Genomic DNA, 19907 nt, shown 5'->3' on the forward strand with positions numbered 1-19907 from the left:
AGCTCATTTCAGGATTATTTTTTGAGAAAGTTTCGTTTGTTTCTGATTAATATTTGTACTGATTTAATGCCCGAGACAGACAGGGGCCAAGACTCTTTTGCACAAGGTGCTATACAAAATCAGGCACCATAAACAGGTGCTGTATTAACAGCATACAACCCTGGCAGGCTGTTTGTTTTACTTGGCAGTATTACCTTTTTGTCTGAACTGATTTAGCAATGATGCTAAAGGCATAACCTGTCACATGTTGATCCTAAATCTGACTCAGTTGGGAAGCTTCCCCCCGCCGCACCCCCCCCCCCCCCCCCCAATCAAGAGGCTGAGGGGTGATTGTTTCTTAACTAAAATCTATGGACCTGTACTTAAAAATCACCTTGGTGTCATGTCATCGGTAAGAGTGATGAAGGGAGAGGTTGCTCTGGGTTTTAGAAACAGTGCTGCATGGCTGCCTTCGATTCACTCCTGAGTTCATCAGGGAGTTGCCCAGCTTCGACCTCCTGTGCTGTTTGGATGTATGCATTTTTGTTTCATTGAGTCATTCAATTATTATGTCAAATTTGAGATGGAGAGCAGTACAAATTATTTTGGCCCAAACCCCTTCTTTAACCCTGTTCGCAGAGGTGAAAGGCTAATACATTAAACCTACCAACCCATGAATACAGATTACTTTAGCCCTTTTACAGACAATACTCTCTAATCTCAGTTTTTCCTTTTGCAGGAATCAGTCAGTGGTTGGGACAGGGGCATTGGTTGGTGACAGTAAACGGCAGCACTGTGGTTATTACGGGCTGTGTAATTCCTTGTCCTTCAAGAAAACCTGACAGTTACTGAAGGGGGATGCAGTGGGAGTAATACTGGATTTTGCTTTAACAACAGGACAGAATTATCTTTTGTTAGTATTTTTAAAAGGCTTCTACGTGCTCACATTCAGATTTGCTTTTTGTTTTGCCAGTGCTGAGCGCCAAGTTCACACCTTTGTGCTGCTACACGGCTGCAGCACCTTGATGTGCAGCATGGCATGGGCTCCCTGTGCTGCCGACTCGGTGGATAGGTAGGCAATAGTAGACTGATGGTCTGAAAGCACTTCAGAGCTGTTCTAAAGAATATAATCCTTCGCCACTTCCCCTGGCTATCCTAGCTCTCGGTAGCTGTACTAAAGAAGAAAAAATGGGCTTTAACTTGCAATGACTCTTGTTAAAGTGGCGGTGAAGACAAAGTAATGTGGAACACCAGCTGAAATTCAGCCTTGACCTCATCTAGCATTTAATTTGAACTCATAATCCAAACTAAAAGCCAAATTGTTTTCTGTTCGCAGTTATTTTAAGTAGCGTTAACTCTGGCTAAACTGATGAGCCTTTTATTGGTTGGTTTACTTCAGGTGTTTACTCTCCTCTCCAGATATCCTGTCAGTGTTTTGTAAAGTGGATTTTTATTAGTGTGCTACAGAAGTTTATGGAGTTGGAAGAAGTAGAATACCTGTAAAAAGGCAGATGTAGTCCTTTAAAAGATCTACTTTACAGCCTTAAGGCTTGCCTAGTTTGGTTTTCAGCCCTACAGACCAGCATCCAATGAAAGACATTAGTCTATATTGCAAACCTGCCCTTGCTTGGAACCGCAGCTGATGCAGCACTGTGACTGCTTCAGACGTGCTCAGTGCAGATCTGTTTTCCATGGTGACCCAAAGCTTTTGTCAAAATATACCCAATGGCTTGGACAGAATGGTGCTTTGTTGTTCTTGCACTAACATTGAATGTTTCTTTCGCTAGCCTTGCATTCAGGTTGCCTTTGCTGCAGGGATGCTGTAGCCAGGCGCATTAGTACATGGTTCTTGGCAGGTTTTCCTGTTGGGTTAGACATTCGTTGCCTTTGGGGGTTTCATCTCCCCTTCTCACTCTGTTAATCACAAAGAGATGGGACAGAAAGAAATCCAAGGAACCTATAAAATGTGAGGCATTACATGATGAAGCACAGAGGACAAACCTTTCATTGCTTGGGGGAGACCCTCCTTGGAGGGTGATGATGAGGCAGCACACCTACTGGCAAGTCCTGTCCGAGACCTCAGATTCCTAAGCTGGGGAGTCCCTGGCAGGGGAGCAGATGCACCATTTAAAGGGGTGCCCCAAATTGCCATTAAATCTGTAAAATCTTATGAATTTGCTGTTTAATGCTCCTGTTAAATTTTAAGGGCCTTATCAATAAGTTGAAAAAGCATAATTACTTTTTTTTCCCTTATGTAAAACTAATATTTAAATTATTTCCAGTACCTGTTTTCCGTCTTGCTCCCAGGCTCTCCATAATATATGAAAGTAATCCCATTGGTGACCTTTACAACTCTGATTCAGTTCGGCTCTGCAGGAATTTTCTGCTGTTTGGCTGGCTGTGGTTTTGGTGGTTTGTTTTTCCTCAGTTTTGCTTTTCTCAACGTAGAATAATAATCAGAGGAACAAAATTGTTTGAGGCTATAGAAAAAGGACTATTTTTTCTCATCAAACATAATAATATTTTACAATAATCACAGCAGTTTAAATGTATCTCATTGGCATATCTCCACAAAGGCACTTGGTGAGGCTGCAATTAGTGTGCTTTGCCTCTCCTTGTATTAGTTTGATCACATAAGCAGCAGCCCATCTGACAGCTCTAGCACCTGGATAGATAATTAAAACTCATCAACAAAACAACAAAATGCAGTATGTAGTGGGAATCACCCATACTAGCATTAAACACTGCAGATAATTATATCGCAGCAGAGGTTGGAAAGCCAGCTTCTCTGTGCTCTGAAAGATCAATAAAAAGGCCCATTCATAATGAAGAAAACATTTAGAGAGACTGGATTTTCATCTCCCTGTCATTAGATCCTTTGCTTTTAAGGTTTTGCAGAGGCAGAAAAAGATTCTGTTGAGGAATTCATTGTTTCTGGAAGCTAAACAGGTGAAGATTTAGGTTTGCTCTTGTGTACTGCATTATTGAAAGCAAATGTGGTGAACCAAAGGCTTTTCTTGGGGCTTGCGGTTCTGTTCTCCCCTCTCCACCTTCCACTGCCGTCCTTCTCTGCTTGCTTTTTTTCTTCTTATTTGCAAGGCATCACATTAACTCCACTTACAAGTGAAATTTCTCTTTTCTTCCTGTTTACTTTCTCCAGGGCATTTTTTTTTTTTCCTTGGCCCTTCCTAAAGGGTTGATTTGGAAATATCACATATTGACAAGGGAGAACACACTCCTGGCTGACTTATTTGCTGTGACAGCCTCTTTCTTAAAGCAGTCATCCAGAGAAGAGATTTTTGTGTTCCAGAGATGGAAAAAGGATGTCTTGCAGCGTTACCATGAAGGATAATGAATTAAGTCTGTCTCTTACTGTAAAACCATTAGAGAAGTATAATAGACCTTGAGAAAGAGGTTTAGATACTGATGTCTTGGCTATAGTAGTGTGTCTAGGCACACGATGGCTGCCGTGTCTGTCATTGCAGAAAAAAAAATAAAATAGCGTCTGTGTAAAGTAAGTGTTTCAGTTGAGGGCAGAGGGAAAGAGTATCTTTGCTTTTGGTGACTGGTGCTCATGAAGGCAGGTGAGGCAGCTTGGTCTGCACGTGTGGGCATTAAGAAACCCTTGTTATAGGTTGCTGTAGGTGGAGGGTAGCGCCAGCTCTGAGCAGGGTTTGTCAGCAGCAGCAGCAAGGGATGGAAATGGCAGCACAGTGCTCTCCGTACAAGTCCAAGTTCACAGACGTGTAGCCTGAAATTTTCTGATCCTCAGGGTATTTAAGAGCCTAGCCCTGGACTCTGACCATCTGCTTGTGAATTCAGAGGGCATGGGTGACTTCCCTGTTTGTAGTGTTTTCCAGTACGCCCTGTTTGCAGGAGCTCCCCACCCTGGTGTCGCAGAAAGCCTTGCTCCACCTCAGAAGTGCTTGTCTCTGGAGTATAAGGGTGAGGAGAAAGAGGTTGTGTTGGGCTGAAATGGATGTTTGAGCCTCTAGGCTTGTTGTGGACTTCTGCACGGATTTCTGGTTGCTTTACTCCTGCTGACCCTAGTATGATGGGTGCCTGCCCCCATGGTTTTGGCACCTGTTTTTCTTGTCCTCTTACTGGTATTGCACCTGCAATGATTGATGCTGAAAGGCTGTTGTTTGGGATTGATCTTTTATTTTGTGCTGCCTTTGCATTTTTCTTCTGGCAAACATATCACCACAGACATATCTAGCCTGATGCTGTCAACATGTCTGTGCTATTAACGTTTGTGGAAAGGCCTAAAATAAACATCACCTGCCAAACTATTATTGTTTCTTTTTTTTTTTCTTTTCTCTTGTTAAATATATCAGAAATGTCAGCATTGGAAGAAAGCAAAGATATTGGAGCAGGAATAAGGAGCTGTTTATGTCTTAAAGTGTTTCTGCCTCACTATCACAAAACGACCTTGTCACTTAAAAATCATAAAAATGTTGCCAGGGAGAAGGAATGGAAGTTTGCTGAAGGGAAATGAAGTTTTAGTGGTGGGTTTTGTTTTGTTGGTTTTTTTTTTTTTAAGTCTGAACTGGGAGTTGCAAGCAGCATTGAGCCCTGCAGCTGCTTCTGAACTCAAATGCTTCCTTCAGTCCCACTGCTATAAATGCAAAACAAATGCCACATGAATTATTATTACTGTTTCACATTAAAACTCTTGAAAGTCATTTTCCACTGGAACTGGGAGAAGTTCTGAAAGAATAATCCATGCTTTCTGTTACAGTGTCTGTGTTACACTGGATTGACACTTCTCTTCTAGGATAAATATTTTTCCACATCTGAAAGACAGAACAGGTACATTAATAAGTGGTGGGAATAAATATAATTAGAAAGAAGGCAAAAAGAAACCCCCTTTCTTTCTTCTTCTTTCTTTCTTTTTCTCTCTTTTTTTTCTTATGACTGGGACAATTTATAATTTTCCCAGGGGGTAATTTTTCCTCACCAAAACATATAAGTGAATAATGTGAACTTCTGTTTATGAGATGCTGGGTTCTTAAAACTGCTGAGTATCTCAGACTGATTTTTAGGAGGGTTTTGAGTTATTCTCTTTTCCTGAACTACAGGAATATATATTTCCATCAGTCTTTCAAGTTGGGGTGAAAATACAGATCTTGGGTTATGCTTTGGTTTCTGATCTCTTCGTTGGTCTTGGTAGGCATCTGCACCTTGGCAAGTGGATGTGACATACTGACCTTTTCATTGCCCTTTGCACCAACATAAGCATTTTCAAAGGAAACCTGGGCACTGGCAAGTCACAGTTTCCATGTCTTGCGAAATGGAAGATGCAGCAGGCTTTTTGCCTTGCTAGCCTGAATGCTGTGGCAGCATGGTGAGTTATTTCTGAAGAGCTGTGTGGATGCTCTTGGTCCCGGCAAAGTGTCCATGGATCCCTGCACCAGTTATGGAGGTGGCCTGAGATGTGCAGGGTCTCTGAGAAGCAAGCTGTATCTTCATGTGCCCACCTCGCACTTCAGGGAGCAACAGAGAGGAGTGATTACAGTTAGAAATAAGGATTTCCAGATAAAACAAACCAACCCCAAACAACAGGATGGTGATAAATTTCTTGTCAGATTTAATGATAAATGGCAATAAAGGGAACTAAAACCACTTGAGGGGCTCCTTTAATTCTTCTGTGTCTCCAGAACATTTGCCTTAAAATATGGTACAAACTCATAAAATTGAAGCTACTTTTTTGAAAGGCATAAAATTGTGTATTTGTTCCCCCAAATTCACAGATTTCTCCCACAGCTCTCTTGTTTTCTTGGTGTCAGAGCATATGGAGAATGAGAACATATTCCAAGACACCAGGGTTCGCTTGGGAAAGTTTTGCCATGAGGGTAATGCAGGGGCAAGGGAAGTAGTTTCATCTGAAGGAGCTGATGAATCAGTGTTGGAAATATATTTATATAAACTAATATACTGCTTGCCAAAAGACAGTAAAAGAGGTATTGATGGTTGTAAAAAAGGTGACTGTAGTTTTTTGGAGTACAGTTATGCTAGACCCAATGATGCAAACAGTTTCTGCCCTATTTTGGAGGGGAGTCTGGCAAGATGTAGAGCTGCTGTTTTTAGCATACGGCTAAGGGACTCGGGTAGTATTCCTGCAGTCGACCTACAGAAGAGACAGTTTTATGAACTGATGCAGCACTGGTTCTTACTGCGAATTGTAACTCCAGTAGTTAGTAAAGATCTTCCTTCAAGAAAGGAGGGAAAAAAGAAAAGGAAAAACAACCCATAATTAAAACAAAGGATTCTTGTTGTATTGGCTGGAAAGGTCAATACCCAGCAGCGAGCTTCGCAACTTGCAGGAGTTTGGAGCAAGTATTACTAAAACCCAAGCACCAAGAAATCCCAGGGTTCATTGTATAATCCCATAATTTACAAAGAAGAGCTCATGGGCTGATTTGCTGGGAATGCAGTAAAGCAAGATTATATTTCCCCACTGCCCACCCCTGTGTTTTCAAGTCTACAGATGCATCTTCTTTTAAACATCTCCTTTTCTGTGTCACTTCTTGTGTGTCACATAGTGTCACCCGGGCCTTTAATCTGTCGGGAAAGAAATAAAAAAAACCTGAAGGGACCAGGAAGCTGTTGTAAAAATGAAGAAAAAGTTTGAGCAAAAGCACAGTGACCAGAGCTTTAATGATGAGTATTTTTTACCTCTTTCTCTGCTTAAAATTTTCATAGACTGATGTCTGACAGTAGTAGTTGGTTAAACAGTTATTAGGGTTTTTTCCTAAGGTTTTAAGTCCATATTGCCCTCATCTCTTAGCGTGTTAGAATGGGAACCTGCATGTTTCACCCCGGGGTGATAAAAGGAAACTAAAAATGCCAAGTCTAGACTCAGGACTGCTGCCCATAGGAAATGGCTGTGAAAAAGAGAGGGGTCTGAGTTTCTCAGGTTTTGGTGGGGTGTTTTGTATGAGCCCTTTTCTGCAAATTGTGTGAGGTGACATGGCATACTATTTGAGCTTTTATTTAGGACTTTTTCACCTGCTTTTCTGTTGTTTACCCCCACAAGGTGTTGATTTGATTTTGCCTGCTATTGAAGTTTCTGTGCTTGGTAGGCACAGTGCTTTGCCATCCCCCAATCCCCAGGGATGTGCAAGGGGGCTTCAGGACTGCCTAGAGTTAGGGGAAAAGCCCATACCACCACTCTGCATTCCCAACTTGACCCCTTGTATCATGGTGTTCTTACTCTCTTTGGTGATATCTCGGAAGTCAGCACGCATTTGGAGAGGTTAAAGCTGGTGTTCACGACTTTCGACTTCCAAACCAAGTTTTGAAATACTGGTTATGAACCTGGAGCTTTCTGGGTTGTGTGTTTTCACTTCTGGTTTTTGACCACAAGGAAACGCTTGGTCAAGTGGTGATTCAAACCAAACACTTACAGATAGAAAGAAAGAAGAAACACGCAGATGAACCCTAAATGTCTGTTCCTCCCCCCACATCCAGTTCCTCGCAATTTTTGATCCTGCCTCATGCTTTTGAAATGTCTCTTTGATCCATTGCTGCTCTTCTATATAACGTGGCCAGGAATGTCGCTACAGCCAGAGAGACTATTGATTAGGCCAGTGCAATTGCTTTTTGAAAGGCACATTGAGCCCAGTAAACGATTTTTGTTGAAAGTGAAGGTTTGGATGATGTTCAAAGCCTCTCCTGGAAGACTGCCCACTTGCATGGTCTAGTCTACCTGTGATATCCCAGCCAAGCCACCTAAGTGTAAGTAGCAAGGGTGAGGACAACATAGTTACCCTTTTTTGTTAATTAAACTGTTTTTCTGTGTGTATAATAAAACTAGTCAGTTGCTGTGATAACTGTCATCTTTCAGCTAGGAAAAAAGAGAACAACCCAGCCCTCTGGATTATGTGTTATCCAGCAAAACAGCCTGATGAGCAAGCGTATCAGCTCTTATTAATCTTTCCATAAAATTAAAGAAAGTATGGAGCTTAAGGCAGTCACTAATGAATCAATTTTAATTTATGGGCTCAAATAAAATCTGCATTAAGGATGACAAACTGTAGCCTCAGGTAAACATGAAGCATTTCCACTGCAGACCTAAATGAGTTCTGTGCTGGATGTCACAGCTTCTGCTAGAAGAGCAGGAGTGTCAGGGGTCTTATGTCACATCAGAGGATGCAGCATCTCAGAGAAAGTAAATGCAATGAACTAGCCCTTAGGAGGTCTCTTTGTCGTGCAAAAGCATAAAAATCAAATGCTAACTATACTTCTCTCTCTTCACACACATACACCCCCCCCCCCCCCCCCAACAAACAAGCTGAGGATTCTTCTGTGTAAAACTGCTGTAAACTAAGTAATTTGGCATTCCACACATGCTAAAATCAGTCACCCATGGATGTGAGTCATATGTGCCACAGAGAAAGCATCTCGCAAAGCCCAACCTGTGTGCGTGCATAATCTTAACCTGAAAGATGCTTGCTGCGGCGGACAGGGTCGCTTCCTTCTCTGTGCACTTGTATGGCAAGTTCTTTAGTGAGAACAAGGTTTGCTTCTGGAAAAAATACATTGTCTCAGTAGGTGCATCCATGCTGGGCAGAATGAGTAACTAAAACTTGGCCATTTATAACTGATGTGTGTTGGCTCTGTGTGAAAAACCACTTGACAATTAAAAATTCACTTAAAATTAAAATCAATGTGTTTTTAGACACCTTATTGGGTGATTATTTTTTCCCTCAAAGGTTGCTGTTTCTAGTCTTTGTATTAAACATTATTTGATATGACTGTTTTTGTGGGAATACTTTATAAATATGTTGTAAAATGTATTTATTATGCCTGCTATAAAATATACAATGATTATTTTTGCCACAAATGTTGTCGGTTTAGTCTTTGCATTTTGTTTCGTGGGAATGCTGGTATTTAAGGTTAGTTGAAATCACTGTGTTGGAGTTTGGGTTTCAAGATTTAGAGGACCACGTATCTGTAATTATTTGTTTTTTGTTATTTGTTTTAAACCATCCTCTCAGATCCGTTTTAAAAAAATAATTCCTAGTGCTGTAAGAACTGCTTGGAGGGAAAGGGGTTGTGCCACCATATGTCTTCACTTGTGGCAATAAGCTGATGAAGACATCGGCGTTTGCCGTCAGCCTTTACACGCTCTCTGTCGAGCTTCTCCAGCTGATGCTGAAGTCCTGGCTTCTGCATGTTCACTCCTGTTGACACTGTGGGGGCTGCTGCTCAACCTCTTGACCTGTCCTTCTGTCTGGACTGTTTTCTGACTCCCTTTTTTCTTGTTTTTCAGATGCAGTAATCGGACCCAATGTGCAGTTGTTGCGGGCCCTGATGTGTTTCCAGACCCTTGCCCTGGGACATACAAGTACCTGGAAGTGCAGTATGAATGCGTCCCTTACAGTATGTATTTTGATATATTTGCCTTTGTTTCTTTAATAGAGATCTGATTGATTGTGGAGACTAGGCCATCCTTGAGCTTGTCTGTTGTTGCCCAAGGGCAAGTAAATGCTTGGTGACAAACCGGGTGCATCATATGAGACTGAGCTAGCAAGATATAAAAAATTTTCCTCTGTGCAAGGTTTGTGTTCATGTTAAAAATATCCTAATAGTGCCCCATGTTTTCCATGTAGTACAGTGTAACAGTGACATATCTCCTTTTGGAAAACATTTGGGAAGCAGACCGGGAGAATGAAGCACTATTGCTAGCTTATAGTTTCTCTTTCCAGGGTTTTATGCTTGTAATCATATAGCAGCACACTTTGACCAGCATGCGTCCATGTAATTGGTGACATTTAATAAGTGCCTTAAATACAGTATTGCATCACTGAGGAGGTAGAAAGCTAGTGTTTCGGGAAATTTGATGTTTGATGATAGAAAATACTAATTTATAAGCTTCTAAGATTATGAAGGCAAATTACAGGCAAGCTATTTAGCCTAAATTTTTGCAGGTAGACAGACAGTCATCTGGGATTACAGAATATGTGCCAAATGGGAAGTGTCAGAGCTACAAAAAGTTAAGTATATCTCAGGTTTTGCTTCCTGTAGAAACCAAATGTGTTAGGTGCAGTTATGGTCCTACTATCAAAAATGGCATACCTCAAAAAAGACATAAAAACTGTAATAGTAGGAGTGCACTTTTTGTTAGCAGTCGTAAAGGCTGAGCGGTGAATAGCAGCACCATCTCTAGGTTCTCAGTTTGTGTAGGCCAGTGCTCATAGCACAGCTCTCAAAATAATAAAGCAGGTACAGCAATGGATGCTTTTCAGCTACAGAGTTGCATTAGACTTCAGTTTGCTGAAACCCAGGATTTGGCTTGAGGACTAAAAGCATCTTCTTTGTTGCCTTGAGCATGGGCTGCTGGAGAGCAGATGTGGCCGACAAATGATAGACATGCTGTCTGGAGGGGAAGCAAGAATTTACAATCCTTTGGGTGGTCCCTGTCCCTCATGCAGGAGGTGGGCACCTGTCTGCCACTACGATGTGGAAAGGTTGTGCAAGGTTTTGCTTGTGAAACCACGAGTTGAGGGATGCAGCTAAGACCACCTCTCTGAGCAAAGGAGACCCTCTCTGCTGAGCGACTCTGTCTGCTGGCAGGGGTCTCAGCATAACCATATTTGATTTTTCTAAACAAAAATGTGAAGCTTCTAAATGCAGTGCTGGAATATTTTTAATGGGGTGAGCTATTAAACTCATGGAAAGAATGACATCAGGGCTTAGGGTCTGCCCTAGCAGGCTCGTACCAAATTACTGGTTTGGAGTTGTTCCACTCTAAATGAGATCTTTCATTTTACACACAACACTGTGTGTGGGGAGGGCAAGGGGAGATTGGTTTCTACTTATCATAGCAGGTTGTATTTCCTTGTGATTTGTGATTTGCATGAGGTATGCTGCTCCCTTCTGAGACTGAGCTGGTAAAGCAATAGTGATTACATAGTATGCCTCTGTAGCCTTTGTTGCATATAAAACAAAGAGGAATAGTGGTGTCTTGTGAGAAAGGTAATATGTGAATATTATGCCCTGAGGTGTTAATCGGACCTGTGTACAAGATGTAAAATAACTCTTGTGAGGGGCTGCTGAGTACCAAACATACAGTAGGGATTGAGTATATTTTAATGAACTGAATGTGGGGAGGAAAACAATAATGACAAGTCATGCTGCCTTTACAGTTAAGTTAGTGGTTTAGCTGGCTGTTTCCTCAATTTCTTTATAAATCAAATATAGGGCCTCTGCTAGTACAGTTATGGGGGTGGAAATGAGGGGGAAGCACATTGTAAAATAGGGTCCCATCTCCGCCCTTGTTTTTCTGTATTGTCTAGGAAATTTTGGGTCAAACCTTAATTATTATTATTCAGTGTAGCTCCAGGGAAGCTGGTTGTGTTCAGGCAAAGTGTGTCCCTTCATCTGCAGACGTGGAGGGCGAAACCTAGGGCTCCTTTTTATTCTTGCCCTACCTCAGTCTCTGTCTGGCTTTGTTACTTCCTCCGTTTCTGCCCTCTGAAAATGGTCAGCTCAGCTGTACAGATGTTCCTTGCCTGGGCCCCAGGAGTGCCCCATGAGTGAAGGCCATCCAGGTGATGGGGAAGGTGTCAGCTCTGGACAAGGAATTCAGCGAGGGTATGGTCGGACCAAAGCTACCCCGGCGGATGAAATCTGTTTCCCCTTTGATGCCCTTGGTGATACCTCTGCCATTTGCTGTGGGTCAGTTGGTCCCCTTGTCACTGAGCCCATGTGCTTCAGCCTGTCTAGCTGAATTTGGGCTGTTGCCCATGTCCTTTCAGGTCCAGCTTTCTTAGCATTGCTACCCACACCCAGCTGCCTTGCGTGATGCTTCACTGGAGGGAGGAGAGTGGGCTCTACAGGTTCCATGGTGCTGGTTGCTACTGGGGACAACCCCTCCTTATCCGCTGACATTTCCTCAGTGGCTTTGTGCACCAAGCCCTTGGTGAATGGTGGTGTCTGCCATATGGCCACCTCCTAAAGAAAGACAGCAGCTGCGTAACAAAGGAATTAATATGTCAGCGGGCACTTGTACTTGTGTGCAATTCCAGCTTTCTTTGTCTGGTTGGATGAGTTACTCCTTATGGTTTCAAATTATTCCTTATGGATGGAGAGAGAGAGTTTACGTAAGCGCTAGCTCAGCAGCAGAAGGCAGTGTGTGTGTGTCTCAAGAGAGCAGCGTTTAGGAGTCATCTTTAACATATGTTGTTAGGGCTGACCTTAGGTGCTTATGCTCAATATAGTGCTAGTGTATACACTCCCTTGGAGAAAAATTACAGAAGATTTAAAACTCCATTGGGTAGCATACTCCTCTTGAACTTTTATTTATTTATTAATTTTTCCACCAACAACTAATTTCATTTTCAAAAGGAAAGCATCCCCCTTTCTTGTCAGGAGGGGGGGAAAACCCAACCTCTTCTAACTTCAGTAGTTCATGTGTTTTAAAATGTCCTCTGTGTTACCCTCTGCACCACATTCCTGTGTGTTCAGTACAGATACTCCTGATAATGAGAGTTTCATGAGGCTGCAGTTACTTGACATACGGGGAGGAAAACAGATGATCACACAGACAGCCCAGTTGTCTCCTCGTTTTGCTGATCCTGTAGTCAGTTTATGTGATGGCAGATGCTGTCTGAAAAAATGGACAGTCATTCCAAGGATCTCTGGACTTCGTTTATTGCCCTCTGACAATGAAAACAAAGTGAAAAACTGATGATTTCAGCAGGTTAAAAGATACTGGGCCTAAATTGACAGGCCTCAGTTGCACTGAAGTTGCCAAATTATTTTTGTCCTTGTCAGAGCAGGCCTTGGCATGTGCTCTTTATTCCTCTGACACCTGCCTTAAAGACTGCCCCTTTTCTTCCAAAATACTGAAATTACTACTCCAGTTTTCTTAAATTGAATTTTCTTTCTGACCAAGACAGCTTTTCCCTGGTTTTCTATTAATTTTTTGCTACTCCAAACCTGTAGTTTGCTATTGCTAGAGCTGTGCATACATGGCACGTTGCAGAGAGATGTCTGAAACTGCATTTTAGGCAGTGTTGCTCTGTATGTCAGTATGAGAAACCTTGCTCTGCGAGGGTCCCTTTGATCCAGTACTCTGTTGTTTCCTAGTGCATCCCTTCCCTCTCCCCTTCTCCCTTTACAAAGCAGCATTAAATGGGTAATGAGAATAGCAGTGATGGAGGTGGTTTGTGAAGCTAGGCCAACTCTCCCATTGCAGAAACACCTCAGTATCTTCTTCTGGTGCTTGTACAGTCCTGTTGTCCTGGTGCCAGTACATGTAGGACTGTAATTTTTCTTACTTCACCTTTGTAATGTGCTGAAGAACTTCCCATTTTGCTCATGAGCCAGCACAGAAAGCAGATGAACAATATCCAATGCCAACACACGAGACTGGTGACAACCAAGAGAGTCCAATTTTGCAAGAGCTTTGGTGATAGGGAGAGCTGCTGAGCTAGTTGTCATTGTAAGTAGCCAGTTTTTGTATTGGTAATCTGACAAATTCAAACCAACATGTTGGTTTTCCGTATAGAAACACAGCCTTTAGTATGTGTAAACCATCCATGTTTTAGTAGCCCTTTATGTATTTTTGAGATGGATGAAGAGAAAGAACAATCCACTTGGGGCTGACAAGCCTCCTTGCCTTTGCTCTCCTGAGCATGGGAGCTCTGTGAGCCACAGCGACAGTGCTGCCCTTTATGGGTGATACCCCAAGTCAGAACAGGGGGAGATTTTCCAACATATGAGCAACTACCCCCCACTGGCTTTGACTGAAAATCAAGGATTGTCTGCATTTAGATTTTACTTTAGTTTTGAAAAAAGGTGTGAGTTGAATGTGTGGAGGTATTTCGAAGTGTTTTTTCTGTTCATTTCCCCCTTGAGACAGCTGTTCAGGCTCCCAAGGATCCAGCATGGTGCTAGGAAGAGGATTTAGCTAGCTGAGTTGAAATCTACCTTCATTTTTTTCTGAACTCTCAGTTCCCTTAGGTTCTAGGTTTTGGAGTTCGCAGGATAACTTGTGCACTGTTGTCCTCCAGAAACAGTCTATTTTTCTACTAGAATTGGAAAATCTAAGGTAGAGGGCAGGACAAAGTGTAAAAAAGGTGGGGGCTTAACGAGGGCCGTTGCTGCATTAACGGAAAGGATGGCAGCAGCAGAAGGGAGCAAGACAGGTGGCCCAGGCATGGCATAGCCCACTGTGATGATAACTTGTCTTGCACCCAGGCGACAAGTCTTCCATCAGCTTTTAATATTGGGGAGATCTATTCAGAGGGCTGTTCCCCGCAAGGCAAAAATATTTGTGGCTTCTGAGGAAAGATGATTCATGCTTTCTTTCTGTTCCTCTGGGTAAATGGGCTAATAAATGTTATGAAGGCACCAAATATCTTTGGTGCTTACAGAGATTTTCCTGCTTCTTAAATGCTAACAAGGGGAAGGAAAACAACACTTGAGCATGGTTCATCTTTTCTTAAGACTTTTTTTCTTTTTACACATGGAACCTGAAATCACATTTCCCAATTACTGTATTGATGGAAGGAAAGGTCATTTCTTTGCTAGAAATATTCCTATTATTGCTGACAGAAGAATAGATGGGCTCACATATCAATAAAAGTGAGGGATGCTAAGTGTGATGTGGGAACAGAATTCAATAAAGTTTTATTGTATCACGAGTGGACTGAAGTGCATTTAAAAACATTAAATGAAGGCTCACAATATCTGCTCCACTGGACCTTCGGGCCAGTGAATAGACAGATAATTGAATAATGACATTTTTAAGAGAATGCAAGCACTAGAAAGCAAACTGATGTTTTCATTGCTCCAAGATTGCTGGTGGAAGGGGGAATAGGGGGGAGAAGCTGGGAGAAAATTGCAATCTGAAAGCAATTTAATGAGACCACTTTTCCCAAGAATACAGTTCTTAATTATTTCTGGAGTGCTATAAGACCATTATGTGGCCTCCAGACTTTCCCTGCGTGTGTTTTCTTGCTGCCTTCCCTATCGGTTGAGAAGCAGCGTTAGCCCATTGAGAGCAGTGCTGTGTTTTGTTAAACAAATGGACGTGTGGCTTCTCCACTTTTCTTTTGCTCGGGGTTTCTGGGTGTTTTGTCTTTTCCCAGGTGATTTTGGTCCTCCGGGGCCCACCAGCAAAAATGGCAAGCATTCCCAAGGAGTTAAACCCAGCTATTGGTGCTTTGGTCAGTAGTGAGTGATTTCCACCTGAAGCCAGGAATCCTTTGTTTTATTTAGTTAAATAAATGATTTGTGTGCTTGGGCTAGGAACGATAATTAAGACTAACCAACCAAACAAAAAACACCAGACCTAACTACCCATTATGATTATTTCTGAGCAAAGATTCTTTACTTTGTATCCTGCTGACTAATTGCCTTTCTTCCAAGGCATACAATTTCCTGGGCATTGCAACCAAAAAAACCTTTTTTTTTGTATTCGCTGAAACTTCCAGCTTTGGTTGTTCGTTCTTTATCCACAGAGGCAGAAATTAAGGATGTGGTACTTCCCCTGTCAGTCTCCTTTCACTGTGTGTTTGTGGGGAGAACGGACCTACACAACAGCCAGCTGGAAAAGACCCTTAATTAAAATAACCTGCTATTAGGGTACTTTGTGATCATGGAGGCTGAGCTATCTGCATAGGTGTGTGCATGGTTTTCAAGAATGGGAAGAAAACTAAGTGCTGAGATCTGGGGGGAATTTTGGTGTTTGAAAACTTGAAAGTAGCCTGAGATGAGGGGAAAAGGACATTTTTTTTGTGAGACACGGTGAAATATATGGCAATGTGGTTCATTTTTGGACCTAAGGTGAGTTTTATTTAAATTAACAAGATGATTTCAGCTGTTTGTGCCTGTAATACCTACTGGTTTAAAAGTCTGTGGTCACCAGGAGCACTATGGATTTTCTTATGAGAAGTTAGATAAATGTTAGACGGTCTCCATGGTATGAATGCCATCACTGCTTGCTCCATCAATAATTTCCAGCGTGCTCTTGTGAAAAGCCAGCTCCTGCTATCTTGGTCCTTTCCTCTAGTGTCTGTGGGACACTTCTTCATGTCTCCAACTTCTGCCAGTACGAGCCTTTGTGTGAAAAGTAATTTTTTCTCTGTTTACCTCTGTTTCTCTCTTCTGAGTGTTTAGCTGGTCACTTCCTGAACTAGCTCATCACTCGCCGGTGCCAGGCTTAAAATATTGAAATGCTTCTATTTACTGATGCATTCTATCTTTACGCCTTGTGTTGGTTCTAAAAATCCTATCTCCACATACAACAGGCAGTGCTCCCGTGTGTCTTTGAATCGCACATGCTGTCTTTATCAGAAAAGTCGCCACAGTGCTTCTGGTTAATGGTATTAGTTCTGAAATGCAGCAGAGGAAAGGAGTTGGAGTCTGTTATAGCCTGGGCACCTATGAACTTGTCAGCCAATCACAGGGTGTTTTATTGCACATTTGCTGTCAAAGTCAGTAAGGACATAATTTGATGGACATGTATGAATACCACTTAGAAAAATAACTTGGTAGCTTACCAGCTGAACAGGTTGTTATGGAAGAGTCATTGCCATGAGTAAGTGTAAATTCAGTCATATGAATGTTTGAGCGTCACTTCTCTGCCCATTTTAAAGTTGCACTCCTAATTAATCATGGAAGTGAGGTAACCCCAGAATGAGATCTGATATTTAAGCTGGACATCTACAAGCTTTGTAGTTGTTGAAGATCTGGCACTCAAGCACAGTGAAAACCAAAGTGTTGCAGGAGGTGGAGGGGGGGAGACAGTTTAATTTGCTCTCAAGAATATAGAAGGATGCCTTGCACCCCTGTATATTCCTTTTTCTCTGTTCTATTATAACAGTTTCATTACCTCCAGATTTTTCAATTTTCACTCCAAAAAAATGTATTTTTCCCCGCAATATTAAAACATGTCTTTTTTTTTTATCTGAAGGCTGAGCTAACCCATTATATGAACTACAAGCAGAGCAGCCAGCAGCATGCTCTACTGACAGGCGTCTGAATGGCACAGCTTGTTGGGCTACACAAGGTATAAATTAAACACACATGGTCTGAATGTCAAGTCTTAGAGTGAGAAAGGTGTATTTTTATTTATTTTCTGAGGCAAATTCAGAACTTCCTTTTCCACTAATTTGGAAAACACTGAGCATCTTTTGGAGATGTTGAACACATTGAACATAGGTGAGAGAAACAGCAGGAATGATGTGATTCTTCTGGTGTGAAAATTTGGGTATTCTGGTGATAGATATAATTAAGGAGGAGATTAGATTTTTCCCTTCCATTTTCCCTTCCAATTAATACTTAAGTAGGTGGAAAGTTAAATGGGTACCAGTGAGAAGTTTGCAAGAGTAAAATTCACAGACTGAAGGGAATGTGGGGGAACATGGAAAGTATGACAGTAATTTAATGTTGGGTTTAATTTAATATATTTTTTTTTTCTGAAACAAGTGTAGCTGGGAGAAGGTATTCTTTAGAGGATATAAAAAGGTTTCTGTGGTACAGCAAGAGAGGCAAAATTTACATCTTTATCCCCGCCATCACCTCATGCTCACAAAATTTGCAGTGTGGAGATCCAGACTGTGAATAAGTCAAAGACTTTACTGTAGATAAGTGTTTCTCACATCTGATGTTTTTCTTGATGTAGAGCCCGGTCAGTTCTCCCTAGGGCCTCTATAACTGGTTTATTATGGAAACTGAAGGTGGAAAACTGTGATGAGTAGTGTAACATCTCATTTTATGAAGATTATGAATATAAGGGAGTAACTCAATTCCTTGTGTGACTTCTGTGCACCACTTACTCCTTTCTGATCTTGTCCCACAGCAGCTGCATTTTTGGTAAGAAAGTGTATCTTGCTTTAGGTTTAGCCATTTAAACTAAAAGTTGCTTAAAATCTTTCAATCTGTTGCCTGAATGCCTTTGGCCTTTGAGTCTGAATCAAAGGTCATTAAATCACAGGGTAATGATCAGTGTCAGCAAACTTTGGGTCACATCCTGGCAACCTGAGGCTATCTGAAGCCATTAGCTTTTCTCCACAAATTAGTCTTTGTCACCCCCATGTCTAGCATAGCAAATAACTGATACTGTCTCACCTAAAATTGGAATTGTAACCAGTACCGGGCAGAAAGAAGAATGAAATGTTGTTGAATTCCTCAATATATTAATACACTACTATCCTTCCACCTTAGAGGTTGATGGTTCCACATCCAAATAGCAGAGTGTCTTTTGGATGTCTGCAATGGAATTATGTTTGCTTAACAAACATGTTGATGAAACAAAGCAGCGTGACTCCTGCAAATGTGCTTGTCTGGCATACCAATGGGGAAAAAAACCACTGACTTTAGGTCATTTGTACATCTTTTCTGACAGGTCTACTACTAGATATTTGCCACCAGTTTCTTGTCTAAACATGACCCCATACTTCCCAATTATCTCTGAACAATTCTGTCATCATTAAGTAGAATATATTTCTTTCTGTGTTCAATAATCATTGTTTAAATTGTGCTGTTATGCCAAGTGCCCTCTGGAAACATGGATAGGGATTTTATACATTTTATAACAGATCTACACGGAGATTATATTTCTAGATTTTTTTCCTGTTATCCTTTCATTTCTTTAGCAAAAGTACTGCAAAGTTTTCTTTCATTGGTGCAAGCAGTGTAAGGAGATTAAGACCATCCTTGCCAGGTGCTATTATAAATCCAAAAAAGAAATTAAATACATTTATTGGTTTTTATTCTGGCCAGTGGGGAGAACAGAATACGTGTATCCAGTGGTTAAGTTGAGGATTGAAGTTCATGTCTTCTAGCACATGAGGGAGGAGGAGGGAGGGGGAAATTTGAGTGTATTAAGGCAAATCCTTTTAGTGTGTGAAATACGAAAACGCATCTTTCCAGATCTAAAAATACAACTTTGTTGAGTTTCTTTATATTGAAAGAGCTCCCAGGAAGAGAGCCAAATGTATCTGAATGTATTACTTTTTTACTCATTTCCTGCACTTTCCTTGCTAACAACATTTCCAGTCCACTTTTAATAACAATATAGGCCTGCATGAAACCACAGTAGTTGTATGTACCTCAAACTCTGGCAAAAGAGACAGAAACACAGACTGCATAGCATTTGATTTTTGTTAGCTGCTGTCTCTGTTTCCAAGAGCAATTAAATGGGAGGAGGATTTGTGGGAGGCTAAGGCAAAGGGGCCTTCCCCAGGGCATACTTTGGGGGGGTTGGGAAGGGATCAAGTTATACCTACATGTTTCCTAACCCAGACCTCACCAAAAAAATGACATGGCATGTCATTTACCCAGGCTGATTGCCAGGCTATGCAGAAATGTTCTTAAATGTTTTTCGGGGATGTGTCTGGCTTTTGCGGGGGGCAGTGACGAATTCAGATTAGAAAAGATTTCTTCCAATTGATTTCCTAGATGAATGTCTTGTTGAGGGTCTAAACTAATCTCCTCCTCCAAAGTCTTTTTCCCCTCCATGGGTAATTTAAATATGTCTGAGGTAGTTTTAAAAAATGCCTTAATCTCATTTATCTTTAATTTCTCTGTTCTACTCTAGAGGCCCACATAAAAGGATTTACATTGGGTATTTATCCTTTCCAATATCAAAAGCAAATTCCCTTCCAGGTCTCAATTTTCACCAATAATCCTCAGAGATGTATAATTTTAATTTACCTTGCAGATGACGTCTACCTGGTTTCTCTCTCTGCTTCTGTGAAGGTATTATTCAGCTGCCCTGCATTAACTCTGTTTTTTTTCCTCTCTTGTGTGTGTGTGTAACAGTGTGTGTGAGTGAAACTATTGTCTTGCCCTTTGCAGGAGAGCACATGCTAGTTCAGCAGAGGCTTCGGCTAGCACCTCACTACGTAATCCATCTGGATACTTTCTTTTTATGCCAGGAGAGGCAGTGTCGGGCCTTTGTCATTTTT

General features: G+C 41.5%; 1 protein-coding gene across 14 annotated transcripts in view; it reads left to right on the forward strand.

Moving 5' to 3' along the window:
• The window catches only part of ADGRL3 (adhesion G protein-coupled receptor L3), a 527115-nt gene that overhangs the window by 290316 nt on the left and 216892 nt on the right, over window positions 1–19907 (forward strand). For all 14 annotated transcript variants that reach the window (XM_040596934.1, XM_040597007.1, XM_040596917.1 and 11 more), the window contains one exon: window positions 9257–9366. In XM_040596934.1, the coding sequence (XP_040452868.1) occupies window positions 9257–9366 (110 nt within the window). The remainder of the gene's footprint in view (window positions 1–9256; window positions 9367–19907) is intronic.

Source organism: Falco naumanni, chromosome 1, assembly GCF_017639655.2.
Source record: "Falco naumanni isolate bFalNau1 chromosome 1, bFalNau1.pat, whole genome shotgun sequence".
Taxonomy (NCBI): Eukaryota; Metazoa; Chordata; class Aves; order Falconiformes; family Falconidae; genus Falco; species Falco naumanni.